General features: G+C 54.2%; 1 protein-coding gene across 1 annotated transcript; it reads left to right on the top strand.

The window, feature by feature from the left end:
- Positions 1-5,632: 5,632 nt before the first annotated feature.
- Positions 5,633-14,705, top strand: ABHD17A (abhydrolase domain containing 17A, depalmitoylase). The gene is made up of 5 exons (XM_081134116.1): positions 5,633-5,974; positions 9,517-10,052; positions 11,225-11,419; positions 13,961-14,140; positions 14,228-14,705. The coding sequence occupies exons 2-5, from the start codon at positions 9,583-9,585 to the stop codon at positions 14,451-14,453; spliced, it is 1,071 nt and encodes a 356-aa protein (XP_080990242.1). The 5' UTR covers positions 5,633-5,974; positions 9,517-9,582; the 3' UTR covers positions 14,454-14,705.
- Positions 14,706-25,591: the final 10,886 nt, after the last annotated feature.

The raw sequence follows: 25,591 nt of genomic DNA, 5'->3' as shown, positions 1-25,591 counted from the left end.
TTAGAGAGAGTAGAAGAGAGAGAGAAAGAAACATTGATGTAAAAGAGACACATTGATTGGTTGCCTCCTGCACGCACCCCAACTGGGGCTGGGAATCAAACCTGCAACCTAGGTACCTGCCTTTGACTGGAAATCAAACCCACAACCCTTCAGTGCACAGGCTAACATTCTAAACACTGAGCCACACCAGCCAGGGCTGTAAGTTATGTATTAATTTTAAAAATATTATTTCTAGCCGTGTAGATGGAAGAAAAGGGTCTGAATTGGGGAAGGGGATTCTTTAAGAAAGCCCCCATGCCTCCTGGAGGGGCTGGCTCACTCCTGTCTGACCTTCCTTCCCTACCCCCACCAAATCAGCTAGCAACTGCTGCTATTTTAGGAGCCCCCCCCACTTCCTTCCTGGCTGTGTGAGGAACCCACTTCCTGACTGGGTCTCACTCTCTCCCCTTGGGGTGGGGCAGACAACTTGGATGTTGGGGTGCTTCTTCAGCAGCCTAGACCCCGACCTTGGGCCTCCCTGTCTTTTCCCCAAACCAGGACTGGTCACGTAATTTGCAGATCCCAGTTTGAAATGAAAATACAGGACCAACTGTTAAAAAATTGTTAGGAATGTCAAGACAGCAGACACAGGGCAGTAAATCATGGGTGGGGCCCTTCTGAGCTCAGGGCCCTGGGTGACTGCACAGGTCTTAGCCCATGAAGCTGGCACTTCCCCAAGCACCTGGGTCTCTCCCCCCACCATGGTTTTATAAACTTTTATTTAATTTATTACGGTGAAATATACATAACATAAAATTTACCATCTTAACCATTTTTAAGTGCACAAATTGTTAGTATTAAGTACACTCACATTGTTGTAAAACCATCCCCACCATCCATTTCCAGAACTTTCTCATATCCAGAACTTTCTCATCTCCAAAATCTTCCCAAACTGAAACACTATTAAACACTAAATTTCCATCCCCCTCCCCCTAGCCCCTGGCTCCCACCATCTGCTTTCTGTCTCTATGGATCTGACTCATCTAAGGACTTCCTATGAGCAGAATCACAGAGTATTTGTCCTGTCTGGCTTATGTCACTCAGCCTAATGGCCTCAAGGTTCATCCACATTATAGCAGGTGTCAAAATGTCATCCTTTTTAAGGCTGAATAATATTCCACTATGTGGATGGGCCAGATTTTGTTTCTCTGTTTATCTGTCCATGGCTATTATAAATTATGCTGCTACAAATATTCAAGTACAAGTCCCTGTTTGAGTCCCTGCTTCTAGTTCTTTTGGGTACCTACTGAGAAGCATAAGCATAATTTTTGTTGATGTTGTTAATCCTCACCTGAGGATATTTCTTTTCATTGATTTTCAGAAAGAGTGGAAGGGAGGGAGGGGGAGAGAGAGAGAAACATCGATGTGAGAGAGACACATTGATTGGTTGCCTCCTGCACGCGCCCCGATGGGGCCCGGTATCGAGCCTGCAACCAAGGTACGTGCCCTTGACTGGGAATCGAATCTGAGACCCTTCAGTCCTCATGCTGATGCTCTAACCATTGAGAAAAACCAGCTAGGGCAGCATATGTTTTTTAATCCTCCCCCATGGATGTGTTTTCTTTTTCTTTTTTTTTTTTTTTAGAGAGGGGGAGAGAGAGAGAGAGGAGGAAAAGTGATATGAGAGAGAAGCATCGATCAGTTGCCTCCCAAACATGCCCTACCTGGGGATCGAACCCAAAACCTAGGTATGTGCCTGGACCAGGAATGAAACAGCAACCTTTTGGTGAATCAGATGATGCTCCAACCAACTGAGCCAACGTGGCCAGGGCCATAAGCATAATTTTTAATAGCTAGTCTTCTTTTCTTTTATTTTTTTAAATGTTTTTACTGATTTTAGAGAGAGGGAGAGAGAAACATCAATGGCTGCCTCATACCTCAGAGCTGCAATTTTTTCTATCAAGGTTTGCCCATAATCTTCTTTTCCCCCCTCAAATTACAAGAGAAAGTTTATTTAGCTCTGGCCAGTGTAGCTAAGTTGGTTGGAGCATCCTCCTGTGCACCAGAAGGTAGTGGGTTTGATAGCTGTAGGGGAACATGCTGGAGGCAACCAATTGGTATTTCTTTTACATTGATGTTTCTCCCTCCACCTCTCTAAAATCAATAACAATTAAAAAAAATTTTTAGAAAAAAATTAAATATTAAAAAGGGAATTTTATTTATAAAGTTACAGAGGAGAGAGAAAGGCAAAGGTAATGCGCCTGGGGGGATGAAGAGGGGGACAGGAATGGCATGGGCGTGCACCAGGTTGACCATAATATATTTTTTAAATAGTGTATTGATTTTGAGAGAGAGAGGAAGGGAGAGGGAGAAAGAGAGAGATAAACATTGATGTGAGAGTGTAACATCGATTGGCTGCCTCCTGCATGCCTCCTACTGGGGATCAAGCCTGCAACCCAGGCATGTGCCCTGACCCAGAATTGAACTAGCAGTCTTTTGGTGCACAGGTTGACACCCAACCAACTGAGCCACACCGTCTAGGGCTTGACCATAATCTTTTAAAAAATATATATTTTATTGATTTCAGAGAGAGGAAGGAAGAGGGAGAGAGAGAAACCTCAATGATGAGAGAGAGTCACTGATTGGCTCCTTTGCTACACTATCCCTGCTGGGGATTGAACCCACAACCCAGGCATGTGCCCTGACCAGGAATTGAACTGCAATCTCCTGGATCATAGGTTGATGCTCAACTGCTGAGCCATGCTGGCTGGGTTTGACCATAATCTTTACATCCAGTCTCCTCTGGCAGAACTTTAAGGATATTTTCTTTTTTTCATTATTATAATTAATGTAGATATGGATATCTATGAACAGACCATGCTGCCTTTCATGTTGTTTACTTGGATCCTTAGAAGGAGATCCTCCCTTCCTTCTCTCCTTCCATCAACATTTATTGAGCACCAACTGAATGCTAAGCCCTGAGCTGGGCACTGGGAACACAACAGGGAAATAACAGACACAGATGCCTTTCTTGGTGCTCCTAGAACTTTCTAGGTGATGGTTCTTTCCTTGTTCTCCATCTATGCCATCCAATATGGGAGCCACCAGTCCCAAGTGGCTCTTGAGCACTTGAAATAAGGCTATTGCAACTGAAGAACTAAATTTTAAATTTTATTGGCTTTATTTCAAATCCTCACCAGAGGATATGTTTTTATTGATTTGAGGGAGAGAGAGGGAGAGAGAAAGATTGATTGGTTGCCTCCTGGACATGCCCCAATTGGGGATTGAACCCTCAACCTAGGTATGTTCCCTAATTGGGAATCAAATCTGCAACCTTTTTGGTGTATAGGATGATGCTCCAACTAACTGAGCCACCCGGCCAGGACACATTTTATTTAATCATTTTATTTTAATCATTTAAATTTAATAAATAGCCATATGGGGCTAATGGTTCCATATTGGAAACCTAGGGGCTGGAACTCATGGCTCCCTGATGGGAACATTTTTAAGACCCATTAATTCCTGTGTGGCCATGTTATTTTCCAGACAGGGTGAGCATCTCAAGTCAGGAGAGAGTGAGGGAAGGCCTGAGGTCTGTAATGGGTGGCACTGAGCCTCCCCTCACCCTCACGGAAGCCATCCCCTGGGGTTGGGAATTATCTTTATCGCGTTTGTTATGCATCCATCAATTCATCAGACAGCATGTGGAACAGCTGGGAACATGATGGATGAGATCCTGGGAAGGGGGTGAAATATAGGGAAGTTAGATGATTAACAGGGAAACAGCTCAATAAAATGATATAAGATGGAAAGTTCTGATGGAAATAAATAGGGTGTAGGGGTGGGGGTGCGTGTAGTAGGGACTTTGGCTTGGGGGTGGTCAGGGAGGGCTCTCTGAAGGGGAGATATTTGAGAGGACGCCTAAAGATGAGGAGCCAGCCATGTGGCTATTTGGGGACAGGGCACTTCAGGAAGGAGGCACAGCTCATGCAAAAGCCTTGAGGCAGGAATGAATCTGGCATTGCCAGTGTGGCTGGGTCAGAGAAAGCAAGGGAAAAAGGGTGGGAAGTGAGGGAGTAAAAATGGGCCAGTGGCTGGACCTTGCAGGGCCTTTGGGAGGGGAGAAGAAAGGGTGACTGTCCTGAGACGTTGGGAAATTTACAGCAGTGCCTTTATCTTCGCAGAGTCCCCTTTGGTCAGAGGGGTAATTGGGTGAGGGCAGGGACAAACCACATTTGGATGGGAATTGAGCCTCCTCCTACCTCCTGTACCCACCCCCTTTGCAGTGTCAGCTGGTGTTTCCTTTTGTGTAGGTGGACCTGGGATTTCTGGTGCAGCTGCAGCTCTGGCCCTTACTAGCCCAGAAGGAGAGGGGCTGGATGGGAAGATGGGTTTGGGGAAGGAGGCTGTAGACAGGCCTCCTTCTGCTCCAGTGCCTGAAGTCACAAGGAAATCAGAAGGAACCTGACCAAGTTGTTACCTTTGGGCCTCAAGAGAACTTCAGCTGATGCTGGGAGCCTTGGGGGGGCTGGGGGTTGTGCGGCAGAGTCAGGAGGACTCTGGAGCACACCTGGACAGCCCCCTAGCAGAGTGGGGGAAGAGGTGGTTGAGCCCAGGTAAGGGGGCAGAGCTTGGGGCCAGAGGAAACCAGCTGGAAAACAATCCTGGGCAGTGTCCACTCCTGAGTCTGGAGTCCTCTTCAGGTAGGTGACTGGAGGAATGGGGGGGGGGGGGCTGGCCCGAGAGCCCAGAGCCTCAGGCTTATCTCTGTAAAGGAAGCTAAAGACTAGAGCCTTTGGAGAGGAGTTGGGGTAGGATAGGGTCTGCCTGCAGCGGCTGGGGCATTTTGAGCTGGAAAAGGCATCTGCAAAGGCAGGAGGCCTGGAAGGGCAAGATTGTCCAACTAATTCACAGACCTGCCTCAAGCTGGGCCCTGTTGGCCTTCGCAGTTTTTCTGCCTTTGTCACTGTCACCACCTCAGAAAGGCCTACCTGGGCCACCCAAGTCACCTTTACCATACCCCCATTGTGTTCACAACCCTTACCCTCTCCAAGCAGGGTGAGCAGAGCCCAGAGAGACTAGGGTAAGGAGTGTGAGGCACTTGCCGCAGGCACAAAATTTAAGGGATGCCAAAAAACTCAGCTACCAAATTCATAGTATTTTCATGCATTTTATTTTATTTTTATCCTCACCTGAGGATATATTTTCCATTACTTTTCTAAGAGAGTGGAAAGAAAGGAGAAAGAGAGATAGTCACATTAATTGGTTGCCTCACCCACGCGCCCCGACCAGGGCCCGGAATCGAACCGGCAACCCGGGTAGGTGACCATGATCGGGAATCAAACCTGCGACCCTTCGGAGCGATGGCGACGCTCTAACTACTGAGCCACACCAGCCTGGGCGAAAATACCATGATTTTAAATAAAGGCTGGATCCGACCCTGCACTTGCACAACCTTGCCTCACTCGCCTCACCTTATTCCTAGCCCTGGAATGAGTAAAAGAACGTACCACAGCTGAAACCTGGAACCAGGGCCTCTTCCGCCCCGTGTCGGTTCCGCCCACCACAGCCCCGCCCCCAATCAAGACTCACTCGCCAACCACAACTCGGTTCCGCCTACTCCACGCTTAGCTCCGCCCCCAAGCCCGGTCCCATCCATCAATTAGCCAGCCTCGCACGCTGGAGCCTAGTCCTGAGCCTAGTCCCAAGCCCAGTCCAGACCCGGTACGCGCGTCACGCCTGCACCCGAGGCTCAGGTCCAGACTCCATCCCCTCCGGCCCCCAGCAGCCTCAGGCCTCCGCGCGTGCCTGCGCGTCACTTCCGGGGCGGTGGCGGGAGCGAGGGTGACTTCCGCCCGCGGGGGAGCGGCGGCGGCGGCGGTGCTGGAGGTCCGGCCGCGGCGCCGAGGGACCGACGAGGGACCGACTGACGCACGGGCGGGAGGGCGGAAGCCATGGAGTGTGGCCCCGGCACTGGGGTGCGCGGGCCGCGGCGGTGAGTGCCTAACAGGGGCGGGCGTGGCCTGGCCGTTTGGGGAGCCGGGCCGGGCCGCGAGACCCGGCCAGCCCAGTCGGACTCCCCCGAGACCCCGCACTCCCGGGGTAGCCGCAGTGCCCCCGGAGCGACCCAGACCAGGGGTGAGGACTGCGGGCCAGCGTCCTGGACTCCGGCAGAGCCCTGTCCTCCGCTCAGCCTTCCGACGTGGGGTGGGCGCCCACCCTCCTATGACGCGGCCGTCGCCTCTTTCCCTCCCCTTCATTCAGACGTGGGGTGAACGCCCACCCCCCTGGGATGAGGCCCCCGCCCTCCGGGAGTGCGCGGTCCGTGCCGCGGACTCTGTCTCTGTCCCGGAACCGGCCCTCCACCCCAACACCCAGACCAGCCGCAGCAGCCCGTAGCCGAGCCCTGCTTCCTAAACACCTCCTAGATGCCTCTGCCCATTCTCAGGCTTCCCGGCCTCCCCTCCAGTTCAAGGAACATCCACAGCCCCTAACCCCGGTCCAGAACTCCTCTGGGGCTCCCTGTTTCCTCCAGAATGAAGTCCAATTTCTGCAGCAGGGCTCACGGGCGCGGCCTGACCCTGGCCTTCTCCGGGACTCCCCTCTGCTCACCTCTTCCTCCCAGCGTCTGCTCTAGCCAGGACCTGCAGTTCCTGGAACACTCTGTCACCTCTGGGGTTTTGCCCATGCTCTTCCTTCTGCCCTGTCTTCTGTCATTTGGCCACTTTCTCTCCATCGTTCAGATTGCACCTTCCAGGCAGCTTTCCCACCCTAACTGGTTGGGTGAGGTGCTGTCACAGTCATCAGTATTTAGGTCGTCCTAGAGTATTGCAATTGCTTTGGTTCCTCATTGGTCCTCTTAACACCTACCTCCAGCCTGCATGGGGTCTGGCAGCAGGGTTCCCAGTATGTGCTTGTGAGTGGAATCCCTGAGGCTTTGGGTGCCAGGGGTGTGTGCCCAGTAAGGGAGGCACCTGGATATGTACTGCCCAGTCTGAGGCCTGGCTCTTGGGGCACACTCAGTGACATCCATAAATGATGTGCAGGAGGTCCCACCTGTGTATGGCCTGAGAAGAGACTGTCTCCCTTCCCTGTCAAACCTGGCAAACTCTGTAGCTTTCCCATTTCCTCTTTTCCCTTTGTCATTTGGACATTTGTTCAGCCATTGTTTATTGAGCAAAACCAGATAGTGGTCCTGCCCTTGTGGAGTTTTTCTGTGGTTGGAATGGGGAACCATGAGAGCATAGTGGACCCTGAGGTGGGAGTACCTGACCAGGTTTAGGCCCCTTTGAAGGCACTGAAGTGGTATGTGAATGATGGAAAGGACAAGGGCAAGGACTGTCAAATGAGATTGAGGAGGAGATCCCCAGGAGGGAAGCTGCGTGGGCTCTGGCTCTGAGGCATGAGTGGGCAGTGTGGCTTGTCTGGGGAGAGTGAGGGGGAGTGGGGTACCAGATGAGTGAGGCTGGAGAGGTCGCTCCAGACAATTGCCAACTTGGCAGGCTGTGGTGAGGGATTTGATCTCTATTCTGAAAATAGTGGGAGGCAGGCCACAGGGGCATCCCAAAAGGGAGGTGGCATGATTAGATTTGTGTTGTGAAAAGATCCTTCAGCTGCTGGGGGCAGGGAGAATGACCTGGAGTGGGGTGATGGTGGCCAAGGGGGGACCAGCAAGGAAGGAGACTGCTAAAGTCCGGATGATGATAGAGGAGGGGACTGGTGGCAGTTAGAGAGAGGAAGAGCCAACAGGGAGGAATCAAGGACCACATCCAAGTTTCTGGTTTTGTTAGTGTGGCTTGGCCACCTTGGTGTGCCCCTTCATTCTCAGGGTTGCTGGGGACCTCCTGACTGCCTGGCTCTTAGCCAGGTCTTCCTCTCAAAACCAGTTTTCACAGTGCCACCTAGATTTCAGACCCTTCACTCCCCACTTGCAGCAATGGACTGTCACCTCTTGGGGCCTGGACCTCTTTGAGAATGTGTTGTTTGACATTTGGGGACACATAATTCTTTCTTGGGGGGGTGCACTGTGGGGTGTTAAGCAGCATCCTTGGCCTCCACCTTCTTGATGCTGGGAGCTCCCATTCCCAGTCCTCATAACCAAAAATGTCTCTAGACATTGGCAAATGTTCCTGGTGGGGACAAACTCTCCTGCATCTGAGAACCAGTATGATAGAGCCTCTCCTCTGAAAAATACTTGCACATAAAGTGTGCATCCTGCTTGGAAGTTCAGGGACTTCTGGAAGCAGTCCATGTCCTCACCTTGGCTTTTGCAGCTCTCCCTCTCCCCTGTGTGCCCTGAAACTGGGTGACAGCATGATGTGGCTCTCTCCAGCCCTTAGTCTCAGGTCACAGGTCTGGAGGGAGCAGGTGTGTTCTGGGCCTCAGACATCTTTGACCTACTCTGAATTCCCATGTCCCTGGCCCAGTGGTTTTCAAATGCTGTGGCCTCAAAACTGCTGCTCTGATGCTAAAGCTGAGTGGTGTGTGTCTCCCTCGGTCCAGCCTGTAGGGAAAGTGTAGTAAGTGGTCAGGTTTTCTCAAACCTCTGTGTTTTTCCTATTCTCTCTATTGGCAGTTCTCTGTATACGATTTTAGTTGCTTTAGCAACTTAACTGTATTCTGTTTAATAGAGCGTTTCATGACGCTTTGCCAAAAGGAAGAACATTTGAGCTTCTACTCTGAGCCATGCCCCCTGCCCACCACTAAACCCGTCATTTCTTTTGCTTCCCCTGTGAGGTGAGTGGTGTCTTAGTTGATGGATAAGGAAACTGAGGCCCTGGAGGGTAAGTGACTCGCCCAACGTCCCAGACCCTGAAGTTGGCAAAGCTGGAAGAGGAGCCACAGCCCCCGCGACCCCCACCCCTTCAACAGCCTGGCCCTTAGGCCTGGCCCCCTGCACAGGGGAGAGCCATTGTTCAGCTCTTAGCCTGAGATGTATCCTGCTTTTGTTCCCAGAGCCTTTGTTGTGTTTCCTCTGGGCTCCTCTGTCTCAAGTCCTCAGGCCGCCCAGCTGGGCCCAGCCCCTGTCAGCGTGCTTTTGGGTCTGAAGCTTATCTTTGCCTCAGCTGCTCTGTGTCACCTGAGGGTGGCAAGGTGGGAGGGTGGGGGTAGAGTCTGGGCCAGCTCTGTGGACAGAGGCATGGGGGTCAGGGGTGGTGACAGGGTTTCCCTGGGCCCAGAGCAGCGGGAGGGGAGCTGGGATGGGCCAGGGATTTGCTTGCCCAGCACAGCCGTCAGGTTGTGGCTGGGCTGACGAATGGGCTTAAATGGCAACAGTCTGTGACTTCAAGCTGAGGAAGGGTGGTAGCAGGTGGGGGCAGGTCAGCTTTGCGTCCCACAGAGGTCACTTGGGAGGTACATGGTCCCCTTGGAGGGCAAGCTGGGCTTGCAGGTCTATGCCAGCCCAGAGGGTGGAACACCCTAATCAGGAGAAGTGGACTGAGCTTTGGGGAAGGCCTAGAGGCTCAGGCTGGGCGAAATTGGGTCTCCGTCTCTGGTGGTGCCCTGGGGGAACTCACATGTTGCTGTTCTTTGCAGGGATTCCCTGTGCAGGACATGGAGATGTGAAGCTGCAAGGCTCCCGAGGGCTCGGCTTGGACCGAGATGGGGCTGGGCTGCTGCCTCCTAACAGGGCTCTTGTCTGGGGCAGTGGCTGGGGGTTGCCCTCCCCCCACCCGCATCTTAGAGCACCGCTACTCCTCTGCTGCTGAGCCAGGCCCGCCCTGGGGCCGAGTGCCCGCCATGAACGGCCTGTCGGTGACTGAGCTCTGCTGCCTCTTCTGTTGCCCGCCCTGCCCTGGTCGCATTGCTGCCAAGCTCGCCTTTCTGCCGCCGGAGCCCACCTATTCTCTGGTGCCTGAGCCTGAGCCCAGGCCTGGTGGGGCCGGGGCTACCTCCTCAAGGGCCCTGAGGGCCTCCACAGGCACCCCCAGACGTTGGAAGCTCCACCTGATGGAGCGCTCTGATTTCCAATACAGCCAGCGTGAGCTGGACACTGTTGAGGTCTTCCTGACCAAGAGCAGCCGGGGCAACCGCATTGCCTGCATGTTTGTGCGCTGCGTGCCCGGAGCCAGGTGAGCCTCCAAGACTCCACCCGGACAGACCCAGAGCCAGGAAGGATGGAGGGGCGGGATCGGGCAGTGCCTCATGCTTATCCTCAGGGTCCCTGGAGTGCTAAAGTGGGATGAAAGCCCACCAGGGGTTGCGGGTGCCTAGGGATGCTTCCTGCCAAGGGCTGGCAGACCAGAACAACCAAGGGTGCTTCTCACTCTGCTCATGGCCGCTGCCCAGCTGCCTTAAGCCCTTACTGCCTAGTGCCCTTCCATGTGCAGCTCTGAGGAGCCCTCTCAGTACCCCATCTTGCAGATGAGGATCCTGAGGCTCAGGGAAGTAGCTGTGTCAACAGCACCTGCTCGAAAAGGAGCAGGGTCTCAGGCGCTTGATGCCCAGTGAGGTCTTGGTACTTAAGGCTGGCCCGTGACTCAGGCTCAGTCTGGCTTCCCATTAACGGCGCCTCAGGTCCTGCAAGTAGAGCTTTTTACTGAGCCTGAGGGGTGAGGCAGAGGCGAGCCTTCCAGGTGCTTCTGCCTCAGACCAGGCAGGTTTTGACTCCAGGTCTAAGTCCAGAGGGGGAACTCTTTTCCTCTGGGCCAGGGTGGGCTGGCTGGAGTGGGAGCTGGGACCCGGTGATGCTGGAGGAAGAGGACCCTGAGAGTCTGTTGGCGAGGAGTCACCTGATTACCTTCTCTTGGCAGGACCTGGGCAGGCTCTGTTAGTGGCAGCTTGGCAGGGCTGTCATGGGACACAAGCTGAAATGAGTGCCATGGTTATTTCCTGCAGGAGAGGGAGATCTGAACCACTGTGAACAGGGGTTGGCTTTATTCACTTGTGGGGCTGGGGCAGGGGCCAGCTGTCAGGAGGAGAGGAGATAGCACTGTTGGCTGAGAAGCTGTCTCATTCTCCAGGAAGGCTCTGAGCAGCGGGCCCATGTGCCTGCTATCTTCAGGGGTTGTCTGAGTCCCTTTGAGAGGAGTAGACCCAAAGAGAGGCGGCTGGGCCTGCCCTGTGCTCAGAATGTGACCAAAGGTCCCTGTGCCCCCTTTCATAGAGGAGAAGCCTGAGGCCGTTCCCTGCCCGAGATCACACAGGTGGGAGGAACTGGGCTACTCTGTCACAGGCGGCCTGTCCCCTCCGACAGCAGTCCTATCTCTTCTTGTCCTCTGACCTGTCTTCTCCCATCCCCTAGGTACACAGTCCTCTTCTCACATGGCAACGCAGTGGACCTGGGCCAGATGAGCAGCTTCTACATAGGCCTGGGCACACGCATCAACTGTAACATCTTCTCCTATGACTACTCGGGCTATGGCGTCAGCTCGGGCAGGCCCTCTGAGAAGAACCTTTACGCCGACATCGATGCTGCCTGGCAGGCCCTGCGCACCCGGTGAGCTGTGTGCTGGGGACTTGGTCAACCTAGAGTGTCCCCTTGGGGGGAACCAGACCCTGTGAAATAGGATGGGTTGGAAGGCGCCCACCAAGGACTTGGGCCTCCGTCCCTGGGGAGGGAGGAAGCCTGGGCCACGTCCTGGTGGGTGGCCTTGCTGGAGAGGGAAACTGTCACTGGCCACAGTAGTCCAGAAGATAAGGCCTGAGCCCTGTCCCCTCAGTGTGGTAACAGGCATGCTTGGTGTGCAAGCAGGCATGTGGGCAGTCCTCGAATCTCCCTGGTGAGGGATGGAGATGGCCTGAGCTTTCCCCAGGGGAGTGGAGGTTTCCCCCCGGGAAGAAGTGTTGGGCAGAGGACTTTGGGCTCAGGAGGTAGCATGTGAGGGCTGTGTGAATGAACTGTAGAGCCTGGAGGCCAAGGGAGCACATGGGGGGTGGGGTACAGGGCTGGGCTGGGTGTGAATGAACTGTAGAGCCTGGAGGCCAAAGGAGCACATGGGGGGTGGGGTACAGGACTGGGCTGGGTTGCTGCATTGGGGTTCTGGGGGCAGGCCTGAGGCACTGTGGCCATGGAACTTGACCTCATCCTGGGGGCAGTGGGTGGGGTGGGGCTCCTCTAGGTCTAGAAGGTTCTGTTGGGCAGCTTGGTGCCCAGCACAGCTCTGGTGGCTGATGGGAGATCAGCAAACAGAGGACATACCCACATGCTTGACTCAGACAGGGCCATTCACTCTCTGGACCTCTACCATCTTGGTCATCTAGATCCTGGGCAGACCCCTCCCACCCTAGTACTCAATGACTGAAGCACATTCATTCTGTCTGAGTCAGAGTTTGCAACATGCTGCTGTGTTCCCAGCACTACTCTAGAAGGAGGTCAATTCTGGCCTTCTTGGAGGTGGCACCTTATCCACTGTGTGATGGGGGATGCCCTACCTTAGCCCTGCTTGGTTGACCTGCTGGACCCTCTCCTTCAGGGGCCAAAGTCAGTCTGCCCTGGGGAGATGGGGCTCATAGTGATGCACCAAGCAGTCTCTTTGGCAGGCCCTGGGAGCAGGGCCCCCTGGCACCAAGGACCTGTCTTGGGTGGTATGGTACAGGTACATGCCTGCCCTCAATTTCCTCAGTCCTTCCTGCTGTCCCTGCTTGTGCTGGGGGTTGCTGGCAGAATCATACCCTGCTGTGGGGTGAGGGCTCTGAGCTCTGTCCATTGTCTATCTGTCTTTTCACCAGCACTGACTTCCGGAGATCTGGCCCCTAAGCTCCAACAGCTTAGAGGCAGCAGGAGGCTTGGGCCCAAGCAGTATTTGGGCTGGGGAGGCCTGGGGGAGAAGAGTCACTCTACCTGGCACCTGTTGAGTTTATTCAGGTGGAGACGTCCAGGGGCTGCTGGGGGTCCCTGCTTGGTGCTGGGTTGTGTTGGTGCTCAGCTCAGCAGTGGCCATGGCAACCTGGGAGCAGGCTGGGGAGGAGTGGCCAGGTGGCATCCCTGAGGTCTGGGAGTAGGCAGGGGTTAACCTGGAGTGCCACCAGGACAGGGACAGGTGGGGACGACCCTGTAGGACAGGGAGGTGGAGTCTGGCTTTTCATGTATGTTCCTCAGGTGAGATGCAGAACTGCCCTGGCCCCTGCCCACTGGGAAGAGGGATGTCCCTTTGGGATTGGGGTCTTATGTGTTGGAGGAGAGCCTTGGAGGCCACCTGCATGGGGAGGGTGGCAAATGGGTCCCAGTGTGGTTGGGAATAGGCATGTAGGGGCCGTGGAGCTGGCTTGGAGCTGGATCAGCTGTGCTGGGGGGACCTGAGGGGAGGCATGTGAGGAGGTGGCAGAGCAGGGGAAGGGGCTGGGGCCTGAAGGTGGTGGGAGTTGGTGCTGAGGAGGGAGGCCCAGGACTTGGCCATTACATAGGGAAGGTGGCAGAAGGAATTAACACCCACCCGTCTCCCCACAGCAGTGGATAAATACTTACCAGTGTTATACTAGGCACTTAATTGGGCATGGGGGACACCATGGGGCGAGACATGGGGACAGCTGCCTCAATATCCTACAGCAAAGGGGGTGCAGGGAGGAAGACAGCCCCTTCCCCCATTGCTACCAGGAGGGCTATCTAGTCCAGAACAGCAGGGTTAGGAAAACCCCAAGCAGAATCTGGATGTGGCCCTGGCCAGGGTGACCTGGAGAAGTAAGAGAGGCCCCAGGGCTACCCTTCCCCCAGTAGCCTTTGTGGGGCCCTCACCAGGTGCACTCCCTACTCCTGAGGAAGTAGATCCTGTTGGAGAAACTGAGGGTAGAGCTAGATGACCTGGGGCTGTGGTCCTGGTGGAAAGGGGTAGGGTGAGGGTGAGGGCAACTGCCTTCACACCTGTGGGGCGGCCCTGCCTACCTACTAAGTGGAGCGCCTCTGTTGGGGGCCAGGGGAGGGTCCCTGGGACCAGCCTAATTGCCTAGAGCTGCCGGAGGAGAATGGGGGACTGACTGTCCAAGGAGGGAGGGCTGTGGGAAGGGAGTTTTGTAGTTGCAGCTGACCCTGCCCCGCTGCCAGGTACGGCATCAGCCCGGATAGCATCGTCCTGTATGGGCAGAGCATCGGCACAGTGCCCACGGTGGACCTGGCCTCACGCTACGAGTGTGCCGCGGTGGTGCTGCACTCCCCGCTCACCTCGGGCATGCGTGTTGCCTTCCCAGACACCAAGAAAACCTACTGCTTCGACGCGTTCCCCAAGTGAGCGCTGGGCTGCCCTGGGAACCTGGGTGGGGGCGGGGCCTCGGTGGGGCGGGGCTTGGAGGCCTGACTCGCCCCACCCTGCAGCATCGAGAAGGTGTCCAAGATCACTTCGCCAGTGCTTATCATCCACGGCACGGAGGACGAGGTGATCGACTTCTCGCATGGGCTGGCGCTCTATGAGCGCTGTCCCAAGGCCGTGGAGCCGCTGTGGGTGGAGGGCGCCGGGCACAACGACATTGAGCTCTACAGCCAGTACCTGGAGCGCCTGCGCCGCTTCATCTCCCAGGAACTACCCAGCCAGCGCGCCTAGTGGAGCCGCTGCACCTCGAGCCAAGCTGGGACAGACCTCAGCAATAAGGCGGCACCAGCCCCGGCCCCGGGGGCTGCATGTGTACCCCTCGTGTGCCCCGGTTCCCCGAGGCAGCTGGCCTGCAATGAGGTCGGAACTGCCCTGGCCCAGGGGGTGTGGACGATGTGCAAGTGGCAGAGCCACGCGCTCCTTTTTGAAGCAAAACGAAGGAAAAACGTGAAAACAAATTAAAGATTTAAAATTTTAGCGTTCCTCTCCTTGTTTTCATGGGCTCATGTGTGCATTCCCCAGGGCTCAGCAAGTTCTCAGAAGGTGCTGGGCTTGCCCCTAACCCCCCAGGAAAGTTCACAAATACAGATGCCACCATCACTTTCCCAGCAGTAGAGGGGGTAGGGTTCAGGTCCCAAGCAGAGCACTGCTTGAGTTTGATGTTCTCCGTGTCGGTGATGGGGGATGGGCAGCACCTGCCTAAATTGGGTGCTCCTCCTTGGGGTGGTGGTGAGTGGCCACAGTGGGTCTGCTCTGCCTGCTCTGGGGTCCCAGTGAGGCACTCTTGTGCTCCCATGATGGATAAGGACACTGCACAATCGCTCCCTTGGTAGATAAGGACTTGGTAGATAATCACAAGGCTGCGCTTCCTGTCTTGCCTGTCCTGGTGGGTGGGCTGCACTGATGGCCAAGACGGCTCACCGGGGTCCTGAGAGGCTGGGCCAGGTCACTTCCTTTGCAAATGGGGAGGCTGAAGCCCGGGGAGGGCGGCAGTGGCAGGTCTGAGGGCCCTGTGGAGTCTTTCCCAGGAAAGGGGCCACCTGGGGGCTGGGTTTCCGGAACAAGGCCGGGGGCGGGGGACGGGGGACTTTGGACTGTGTTTGCCTGGGGTGCCCTTGAGATACTGGGTCTCTCTGGACCCTAGCTGGAGGCCGGGCTCACCACTAGGCCCAGAGTTCCTCTTGGGACCTCCAGGGACAAAGCCCTAGAGCTGGGAAGACCTCAGAAAGGAATGGCCTATCGTCCACCTCCGGGTCTGGCGGCAATTTAGCTTGTGTTGCAGAACCAGGAGGTGGCGGGGCCAGGACCCAGAGCTGCTTGTTTCCACCTGGCCCTAGTCTGAGGCCTCTGGCATTGTGCGCCCCCCCTCCCCTTTTTTTTTAATCCTCGCCGGAGGACATTTTCTCCATTGCTTGTCCGAGAGCTTTAGAGAGATAGAAACATAGATGTGAGAGAGACATCCATTGGTTGCTTCTGCAGGCGCCCCACCCGGGGCAGAGATCAAGCCTGCAACCAACATATGTGCCCTTGACCAGAATCCAACCGAGACCCTTCAGTCCGCGGGCCCACGCTGACAGCTCTAACCACTGAGACCGGCTGGGGCGAGCGTGGCCCCTTTAAGAGGGGGCGGTGCTTCAGCCTGGGCCCAGCCAGGGGGAGTCCCGGGGCAGTTGCGTCACGTGCATGGCCCAGGCGGAGGCGGAAGTGGCGGGACGTTGTCCCAGAACGGCGGCGGACCCGAGGAGGCCGCGGCCTCGCGGGTAAGTGGCGGAGGCTCGGACCCCGCGCGGCTGGCCCCTGCCCTTTCCGCCTGTCCGCCGTTTCCGACGGTTCCCCTCGGTCCCCACGCGCCTTAACCTCCCCACGTGCAGAACGCGCTGCTGCGGGGTCGGACCGCGTGCCTACGCCTATCTCAGTGTTGACACTTGGCGGGATCAAGCTTGCTCCCCGTCAGTCCAGCCGTGTTTGGCCTCCTAATACTTTGCTCCGCAGAACTTTTTGTTGCTCGTAATGGGGAATGAGTGGCTTGGGTGCTCAGAGAGCTTAGAATGGTCTGCCAGGCGCATAAAGAGTGTCACTGCCCGACTCACCGGGGGTTACGTGGGAGGCGCCTCTTCTGCCGACCCCTGGCTCTGTGGTCCATCCAGGCTTGCTCCGGTATCCTGGCCTCTGGGTAACCCAGCCTTTGAGTCTATGGAGTCCTGTCCCACCCTTCTCTATCACTGGAAAGTGCCCTGGCCTGGGAGTGGGTGGGGAAGCTGCTGGTGGCTTTGGCCCTCCCAAGCCCCACGGGCCCCTCTTGCAAGGAATCTGGGGTAATTTTTGATAATACGGGATGTTTAGAAGCCAGACTAAACCTGAGATGTGTACTCACTAAAGCAGAGAACACCTGTGGTTCTAGCTCTTGGTTGGTTGCTCGTTTACCCCAGGACATTTGCACAGACTGTTCTTTGAACCTGATATACCTTCACTAAACTCTGGTCTTCTGTCAAGGCTCCCAGCATAGCTAACTTTTCTTAAGTCTAACTTCCTCTCAGTCTTTTGCTTCAGTTGCTTCCCCAAAGCAACCCTTCTTACCCCTCTGACCCGTGGTCCCACTTACCCCTGGCCACTGCACTTGTCACAGAGCATGTTGTCTTTCATCCTATCAGAATGTAAGTTTATTGAGAGACAGGACCCCACAATACAGCAAGTTCAAAGAAACTTCTTACAACTGAACAAAAATGTTTTCAGATACATAGAGTAAAAAGTTCAGAATATGGAAGGGTGTCGGGTGAAAACTCAGTATCATTCCCACCCCTGACCTCCAAGGCCTGGTTCCCCCTCCCCTGGGGCAGAGATAAACCAGTTTCTCATGTATCAACAGAGAAATACTATGCACGTGTATCTGTTGCATTTGTACAAAACCTTACTCACTGTTCATGTGGTCCCGCTTGGAGAGTGTTTTCTATGGACTCATTTGTTTTAATGGCTGTACCATATTTTATTAGTACTGCCTATTTACCCTGTTTCTTGTTGGTTGAAGTTTAGGTTATTTCTAGTCTTGTAACAAGTAGTGCTAGGTTTACTATATTTATAGCCAAGTAGGAATATTTCTGTTGCTGAATTCCTTGGTGCAGAAGTGCTAGGTTGAAAGGCTTTCTTCCATAGATCTCTAACTGGGTACATAACCTGTTAACCAGTCATACCAAATTGTCCCCCTCCCAACAAAGGAAGGGACTAGTGTCCCCCAATTTTTGATCTTGCAGAACTGGTAGGCATAAAATAGTGTTTTGTTGTAGCTTTATTTGTGTTTCCTAGAAGTAAAATGGATCTCAATGCTTTTGTCAGATTTTTTTTTTACCTTTTTAAAAAATATATATATATATATATATTTTTTCCCCCGCCTGGGCATGGCTCAGCGGTTGAGCATCAACCTAGGATCCAGGAGATTGCAGTTCAATTCCCGGTCAGGGCACATGCCTGGGTTTCAGGCTTGATCCCCAGCAGGGGGGCGTGCAGGAGGCAGTCAATCAATGACTTTCTCATCATTGATATTTCTATCTCTCCCTCTCCCTTCCTCTCTCTGAAATCAATAAAAGATATTTTTTTAAAAATGGTTAAAATGGCAAGTTTTATAAAAAAATAAAAAATAAAAAAATATATCTTTTATTGATTTCAGGGAGAGGAAGGGAGAGGGAGAGAGCTGAAACATCAATGATGAGAGAGTTGTCATTGATCAGCTGCCTCCTGCATGCCCCCGACTGGGGATCGAGCCTGCAACCTGGGCATGTGCCCTGACCGGGAATTGAACTGCAATCTCCTGGATCCTAGGTCAATGCTCAACCACTGGGCCATGCCTGGCTGGGCTGTCAGATTTATTTTTTTATGTTGATCATTTCTACCATTTTGAAACTGGAAAGACCTATATTTATTATAAACATGCCTATATTTAAAAACTGTTTGGCCCTGGCCGGTGTGGCGCAGTGGTTAGAGTGTCGGCCTGCAAACCAAAGGATCGTGGGTTCAGTTCCTGGTCAAGGGCACATACCTAGGTTGCAGGTTTGATCCCTGGCCCCTCAGTTGGGGCACATGTGGGAGGCAACCAATCGATGTGTCTCTCTCACATCGGTGTTTCTCTCTCTCTTTCTCCCCCTCCCTTCTTCCCTTCCACTCTCTCTAAAAATCAGTGGGGGAAAAATACCCCTGGGTGAGGATTAACACCACCAACAAAAAGCTGTTCGTATTTCATATTCTTTGCCCACTTTTCTATTGGGTTGTTGGTGTTATTCTCTTCTAGGCACACTTTCAATATTAAGGCAATTAGCCCATTGTCTGTTAAAGTGTTTTTTTCCTTTCTGTCATTTGTCTTTGACTTGGATTGTGTCTTTTTGTTTGTCTTCAAATTTACTTATTTTTCCAGATATTTAAAGTTATTAGTTTTTTCATGTGTGGCTTCTGCATTTTGTGTCATGCTCAGAAATATTTTCTCTACTCCACGATTATATAACATTTGATATTTTCTTCTGGAAATGTAATAGTTTCTTTTTAAAAAAATTATTTAAATTTTGGTCTAATTCTAGAAAGTACTCCTTAGAAGGAGTGAGGTAAGAACGCAAACTGCTTTTTTCCAAATCATTTGCCCAACTACAGGTCCTGAAAAAGCCGTCTTTCCCCACTGAAGTGCCATCTTTATGGTATGCTGAGCCCTGGCCTCATGTGGGTTGTTCTAAGCTGTCATCCCAGTTAGCCTGAGCCCCACAGTATTGATCACTGAGGTCTAGAGACCTGGTCTCCTCTCCCCACTCCTGCAGGTTCTTTTTTCTTGTCAACCTCAGATGGGCTTATCTACTGCCCCTACCCTGGCCTTTTTTTGCAAAGATTGCTTAGATTTATAGACTATGTCGAGAGAAAATTGTCATCTTATAATGAATAGTTGATCCCTTGCATATAGACCATGCAGTGCTAGTTCCACTCCATGATAGAAAGGATTCTGAAAATTTAAGTTGAGGCCCCCCCCCCCCCCCAGTGCCTGATGTTGACCTTAGTGAGGCAGTCTGCTGAGACTACTACTCTCTATGCCAGGTTCCTGTGAGGGGCTTGTCCTGGGCCTTTCTCTGTACTTGGACTCCGGGTTATCATGTAGGGGCAGTGATGGAGGAAGCCAGTGGTACATTCCAGAATGTGCCCCCTTTCCCTTCCATTTGGTATGGCCCATGGGCCAGGCTGCCTGGGAGAAGGGCCAACTTTCGGTTCTCCATTTTGTAAGTTTTTTCGGACATGTGTTCACACCCAGCAGTGGCATTCTCCTGCTGCCCAGTGGGACCCTGAGCACAAACCCCATTCTCCAGGAAGGCAGTCCACGACTCCCTGGAACCTTTGGTCCTGGCCTAGCACACCTCAAATGTGGGCCCCTGCTGGGCCCAGATCTGAGATGAGGCCTCTAGTGGGTGCCACCCCTCAGGGCCCCAGGTACCCTAATCTAGGCATGGGCACCATCCTCCCTCCTGGGGCAGCACTAACCTGTCTGGTTCACAGTTAGTGTGCAGGACTGACCTGTTGGCTGTGGTATTCATCAGACAGGATTGCTGGTCCAGCATCAGAGCCCCCCTTATATTTCATAGCTCCTGCCATGTGCCAAGTTGATCTTTATGAAAACCCTGGGCTCCTGGGTTCACCATCCCCATTGTCCCCACTTACAGGGAGATAGCTCAGGCAAAGCTGTGCCCAGGGCCAAGCCCTGGGACCCTGCCTGGGCAGCTCTGGCCTCGGCCTCCTATGGTGCTCACAGTCTTGGGTCACAGGCAGGCCTCTGCTGGACAGTGAGCATTGAGCCACATGTATGTCTGTAGCATGAAACACTTGGAGGGGACTGGGCCTGGCCGAGGCTGTTTTTTGAAGCCCAGTGTGCCTAGCACAGCTTGCCCTGAACTGTGTTGGAAGATGAGGGCATCTTGAAAAGGGCTTTTCTTCTTTAACAGATCAGGTGGGGACTAGAGGAACATGGGCCTGTGAGAAGTGGCCCGGAGGCCAGGCCCCTGGGTGTCCTTGAGAGCCGGACAGATGAAACCCGCTTTGTGCCTCTGTGAGCCTCTACTTTCAGGGGTCCCAGGCAAGGAGTGAGGGTGAGCAAGAGGTCTGGTGAGGGAATCCCCTCATGAAAGGAAGTGAGTGAACAGGTTAGAGCCAGATCCTGCCCTTCCCTCTTCCTGGAGAAGGAATGAGGGCCCTGGGTCTGTCCCTAGTGGCTCTGAGGAGGGGGCTAGTGCATCCTGTGTGACATGCCAGCAGAAGGTCAGTCACATGCCCACCATCTGGCTAGGCCTGGCCTGGGGCTGGCTTTGTCCTGGCCATGTCCATTGTCCCACCCTGAGATCTTGGCTACTCCTGTGTGTGAGGGATCCCTGAACCATGGTAAGTAGTCTCACACGTTAGAAATAAACATGGATGCCTTAAGAGAGTGGGAAATGAGCATTAACTTCTAAAATGCTCATTCATCAAAGGCTGACGTACTGCTGCAACACCGACTTGAGGAGGAGGAGTAGCAGCTTTGTTTTTTAAAATATATTTTTTTATTGACTTTTAGAGAGAGGAACACTGATTGGATGCCTCCCGCAGCATCCTGACCAGGGATCGAAACTGAAACCTGGGTATGTGCCTTGACCAGGAATCGAACTGGCGACCTTTTGGTGCACGGGACAATGCTCAAACAACTGAGTCTCACCGGCCAGGGCAGTATTTGTACCAGAGTAGCGAGCAGGACAAACACCGAGTGGTCAGGCTCATATCTACCAATGCCCAATACCAGGCAGGTGGCAGAATAGGGCATTTGCTATCCGACATGCCCCTCTGAGGAGCTGGTCCACTGCCTCCTAAACCCCAGTGTCCCATCTTGCTCCTCCCATGTCCCTGCCAGGTCCCTGCAGGCATCTCCAGAGGTAACCACTGTGGATAGGCTGCAGATATGGGTGAAAACACAGAGATCACAGCATGCACGGGCCTCCTCAGGGGTTGGAGCTGGCTTCTCTTTCCTAACCTTGTGTCCTGTGTCCTGGTTTTCTCAAGGCATGTTCTCCATAACTTAGTAACTAATGTTGAGGTGGTTCCTTTCTTTTTTCCAATTACAAATAGCACAACTATACATACTTGCTTCTTTATGAATATTTTTGGGTACCTTTTTTTGGAGTGGAATTACCAGGTCAAAGGGCACAACATTTATAGTTTTGGTAAGCTACATACAGAGCAGTGAGACCATTTGCACTTCCTATTAGACATAAGCTGCTACTATCCATGTGGTCATTATTAAATGACTCCTATGTTCACTCACCACATTTATTTTAACATTTTTGTCTTGGAATCATTTGGGGTTTACAGAAAAGTTACAAAGACAATACAGAGTTCCCATCTACCCTTCACCCAACGCCCCTCATGTTAATATTGTGTTAAAGCCAAGAAATGGACTTGTGTGCATTCCCACCAACTATATTCCGGACTGTATGCCAGTCTCATAATCATGTTTTCCACTGACGTCCTTATCTGTCCCAGGATCCAACTCAGGTCCCCACATCACATTTAGTCAGCACATCTCCTTAGTCTTTATAAGCTAGGGCACTTCTTTACTTGTTTTTCATTACATTGACAGTTTGGGGGGTATTTTGTGAAATGTCCCCTAATTTGGTTTGTTTTCTCATGAATAGACTGGGGTCATGGGTTTTTGGGAAGAGCACACCAATGTGAGGTGGTCACATCCCATCAGGAGTTCCCAACACCCACAGGACATCACCCTGAAGTTGACCTTGACCACCTGGCTGACACCTGGCTGAGGTGGGGTCCAACAGGGTGTTCCCAGATTGCTGTCTTCCCATTTTCTTGCCCTGTCTTTGAAAGTGAGTTCCTGAGTCCAGCCCACAGTAAAGGGGGGATTTATTTAGAAAATAATTTTTCATACAGAAAAGTATAAAAAACAAAGGGTACATGACCCATAATTACACTGCTTAGATACCTGTTGACATTTAAAGATAACAAAAGTAAAAAATACACATGGGGCCCTAGTCAGTTTTGCTTAGTGGTTAGAGCATCAGCCTGTGGACTGAAGGTTCCCAGATTCAATTCCAGACAAGGGCACATACCTCTCTTGCAGGCTCTATCCCCCACCCTGGTCAGTGTGTGGGTGGGAGGCAACCAATCAATGTGTCTCTCTCATGTGGATGTTTCTCTCTCCTTTCCACTCTCTGAAAAGCAATGGAAAAAATATACTCAGATGAGTAAAAAAACAATAACACATGGATAAAAGTTGAATTGTACAGAAAGTACCATTAAAAATTTAGTTTTTGGCTGGCGTGGTTCAGTGGTTGAGCGTCTACCCATGAACCAGGAGGACACGGTTCAATTCTTGGTCAGGGCACATGCCTGGGTTTTGGGCTCAATTCCCTGTAGGGGGCATGCAGGAGGCGGCTGATTCTCTTCCATCGATGTTTCTACCCTTTCCCCTTCCTCTCTTGAAATCAATAAAACATTTTTTTAAAAAAAGTTAAGGCTTCACTGTCTTAAAAGAAGATATGGCTATTCCAGCATGTCTATGCATACATAGACACATACATACATACCTTGGAGCCTTGATTCTGACTTGACCTATCTGTGGATCTTCCCCATGGGCACATGTGCCCCAGGGTGCACCCCACCTGCACCTATGTGCCCTCTACCTCCATACCTGGCTGCATCTGCCCCACTTCCTGAGCCCCTCAGTACTGTCAGTGAAGGGCAAAGATGGTCTCTGGTTTACAGGTGAGGAATCAGGAGGGACTGACTGATGCCAGGTGGGTGCCCATCCTTAGGCCATCTCCCTTTGTATTTTCCCCAAACCCTCACTGCCACTTAGCTTTGTGTATTGTGTGGCAGGCTGCTGCTCAGCCCTCTTGCAGCCTTGATTTCTGCATGTGTGAAATGGTGACAATTCCTGAAGGTTGTAGCAAGGACAGAGTGACCAGGCACGAGGTTGAGCTGAGCATGGGGTCAAAGAGGGGCTGGGGGGTCATTGGGATTTGAGGGTTATATATGTGCTGGTCGCCCTGGGGCCAGAGTGTAAAAAGAAACCCCACAGGTGGAACAGAGGCCTCCTGCCTGCAGAGCAGCCATTGTAGCCCATAGATGAAGGTCCCAGGCCCCAGGCCCCAGACCCTTATTATCCCTGGGAGTGGTGCACACCTGAGGCCTGAGAGAGTGACTTGTCTGAGCCACTCAGCCTGCTGGACACAGCCAGTATAGCATCCCTGTCTTGCCACAGCTTACCCCCTTGTGCCTGTGGGAAGAGGGCAACTCTTCAACCACTGCCCCGTATTCCTGCCACACTAGCTGGGGATTCTCACACTTCAGGCCCCAGGTGGAGCTGCTTCTGGAACACTACCCCCACTTCCTCCACTTGTCAGGCCTGTGCCTGCTCACCCACGCCATTGTCAGACTTCCAGCTGCCTTGCCCTAGACGGAGCCTGGAGATCAGCCCTTAGGGGACTCGCTCTGGCCCAAAAAACATGGGTAGAAGGAAGGAAAGACCTCAGCTTTTTCTCACTCTGCTGTTTGCCTGCCTGCAAGGTGCTGCCTTCCTCTTTGGACTTGGAGAGGCTGGGTTGTGGGGACTGAGCAGCACTTGTGGGTGGGGGCCTGAGGCCCCTAAGAGCTGCTGAGATGGGGGGGGGGGGGAGTTGTGGCCTGCCCAGGTGATCCACCTCCTGGATCTTCAAAGGTACAGTGGGCTCAGATCGGCAGGAATGCTGACCACCAGCGCCCAGTGAGTGTCTAGAGTGGGCCTCAGAGACCCAGGCCTGGGAGAGTGGGTTTGTCTGTCAAAGGGAGCCCACTGGGGCTGCATTTCGTCTCTCCAGCCTGAAGTCAACTCTCCATGCTCCAGTCCTCCCTAGGGGCTGCCAGAGGGGGCTGACACAAGCTGGTACCAGGAAGCACGATAGGGGGGTGGGGAGAGGGCAGTGGTCAGCTTGCGGGCAGAGGGGCTCAGCCATGTCAGGTCAGTTACGAGTTGCAGGTGGAAAGGTTAAGGACAGAGTTCCGGGATGGGGCTGGGGCCACGGTTACGCCCCCTGTCCACACGCAGATCAGGGCAGGTCATCCAGCCGGCATTAGCGACTGGAACCCGGGCAGGGAAGCGGTGCAAGCCCCCTGGAGGCCGCTCAGGCCAGTGCACGGCCGCTACCGCCAGCATAGAAAGGGGTGGGGGCGTGGTCGCCCACTGGGGTGCACCCGCCACTTTGGGCCTGAGTACCCCCACCATTTGCGTCCCCAGCTATTAAACTTGGCCTGGACGTCCTCGGGGGCTTGCAGAGACCCCACTTTCATTGTTCAAGCTCCAAGGATCCCTGCCCAGCGCAGGGGAGCGATGTCTGCGACTGGCGTGTCCCTGCAGGGCCAGATCCTCTGCCTGGCCAAGGCGCCCCAAGCCCAGCCCTTTGTGACTCCAGTGGGCTCCTTTTCCCTACCCCTCTACTAGCCCTTTCCGAACGCACAACGGTCCCCCTCAACCCTAATGAGGCGAGCACGAGTGACTTCCAAAAGGGGCGCAAAAAGAGGACTGAACACAGGCTCGTTGGACCCAGCGGGGTGGGACGGCCCACCTTTCCCGGTGCCTAGGCTGGGGAGGCCCCGGGGGCTTCCGGGAGCAGCAAGGGGGACTACCACCGAAGGCAGAGAGGGGACGCAGATGCTCGCAGTCAAGCAGCGCACCAGGCCGAGGAGGAGAAGGGGGGGAAGGGTCGCGCACGTGGCCGGGGGGCGGGGCTGGCCGTCTCTGTACCCCCACCCAGCCACGTGGGGTGTGGAGCCCTCCCCCATCGCGAACGGGGGCGCGCCGGGGCCTGGGTGGAAACGTTCGGGGAAGGGGCGGCCTCCTGCCGGCCGCGCGCCGTGCCGTGGGATGGGCGTGCCCGAGAAGGGGAGGGGAGCGCGCTGAGAAGGGAGGGGTGCGCCGGGAGGGGGCGGGGCCTCCAAGGGGGGGAGGAGCGTGCCGGGAGGGGCGGGGCGCCCTCCGCGGAAGGGGGCGGGGCTTCCCCGCGGCGTAGGGGCAGCTCTGGGGAGCGGTCTGAGGGCCTTTCAGCAGGGGAAGGGGCGCGTCAGGAGGGTCGAGGTCCGGGCTTGGAACCCCGCGTAGAAAGGAGAGCACAGACCAGGAGGCTGGGGCGCGCTCCCGGGTAGGAGGGGGCGCGTCAGGAAGGCGGCTCCATCCGCCGGGGTCCCGCCCCCGGAGGCAGCGCGCCGCTCTCGGGGCGCAGGAGGGCGCGCCGGGCTGGGGGCGTGGCCGTGGCGCCCCGAGGGGGCGTCCTCCGGGCGGGGCGGGACGTGGCCGCCCCCGCGGGCTCCGGTGCGTCAGGGCGCGTCAGGCGGGG

This window comes from Miniopterus schreibersii (genome assembly GCF_964146895.1).
Source record: "Miniopterus schreibersii genome assembly, chromosome: 4".
Taxonomy (NCBI): Eukaryota; Metazoa; Chordata; class Mammalia; order Chiroptera; family Miniopteridae; genus Miniopterus; species Miniopterus schreibersii.
Note: the sequence above shows the minus strand (reverse complement) of the source record. Positions and strands in the feature narration are given on the sequence as shown.

Excerpts from the sequence above, each read along its gene's own strand:
- ABHD17A (XM_081134116.1), top strand. The coding sequence starts at position 9,583 with ATGGGGCTGGGCTGCTGCCTCCTAACAGGGCTCTTGTCTGGGGCAGTG. Across the intron at positions 10,053-11,224 it reads CGCTGCGTGCCCGGAGCCAG|GTACACAGTCCTCTTCTCAC; the intron begins GTGAGCCTCCAA and ends CCCATCCCCTAG. Across the intron at positions 14,141-14,227 it reads TGCTTCGACGCGTTCCCCAA|CATCGAGAAGGTGTCCAAGA; the intron begins GTGAGCGCTGGG and ends CCCACCCTGCAG.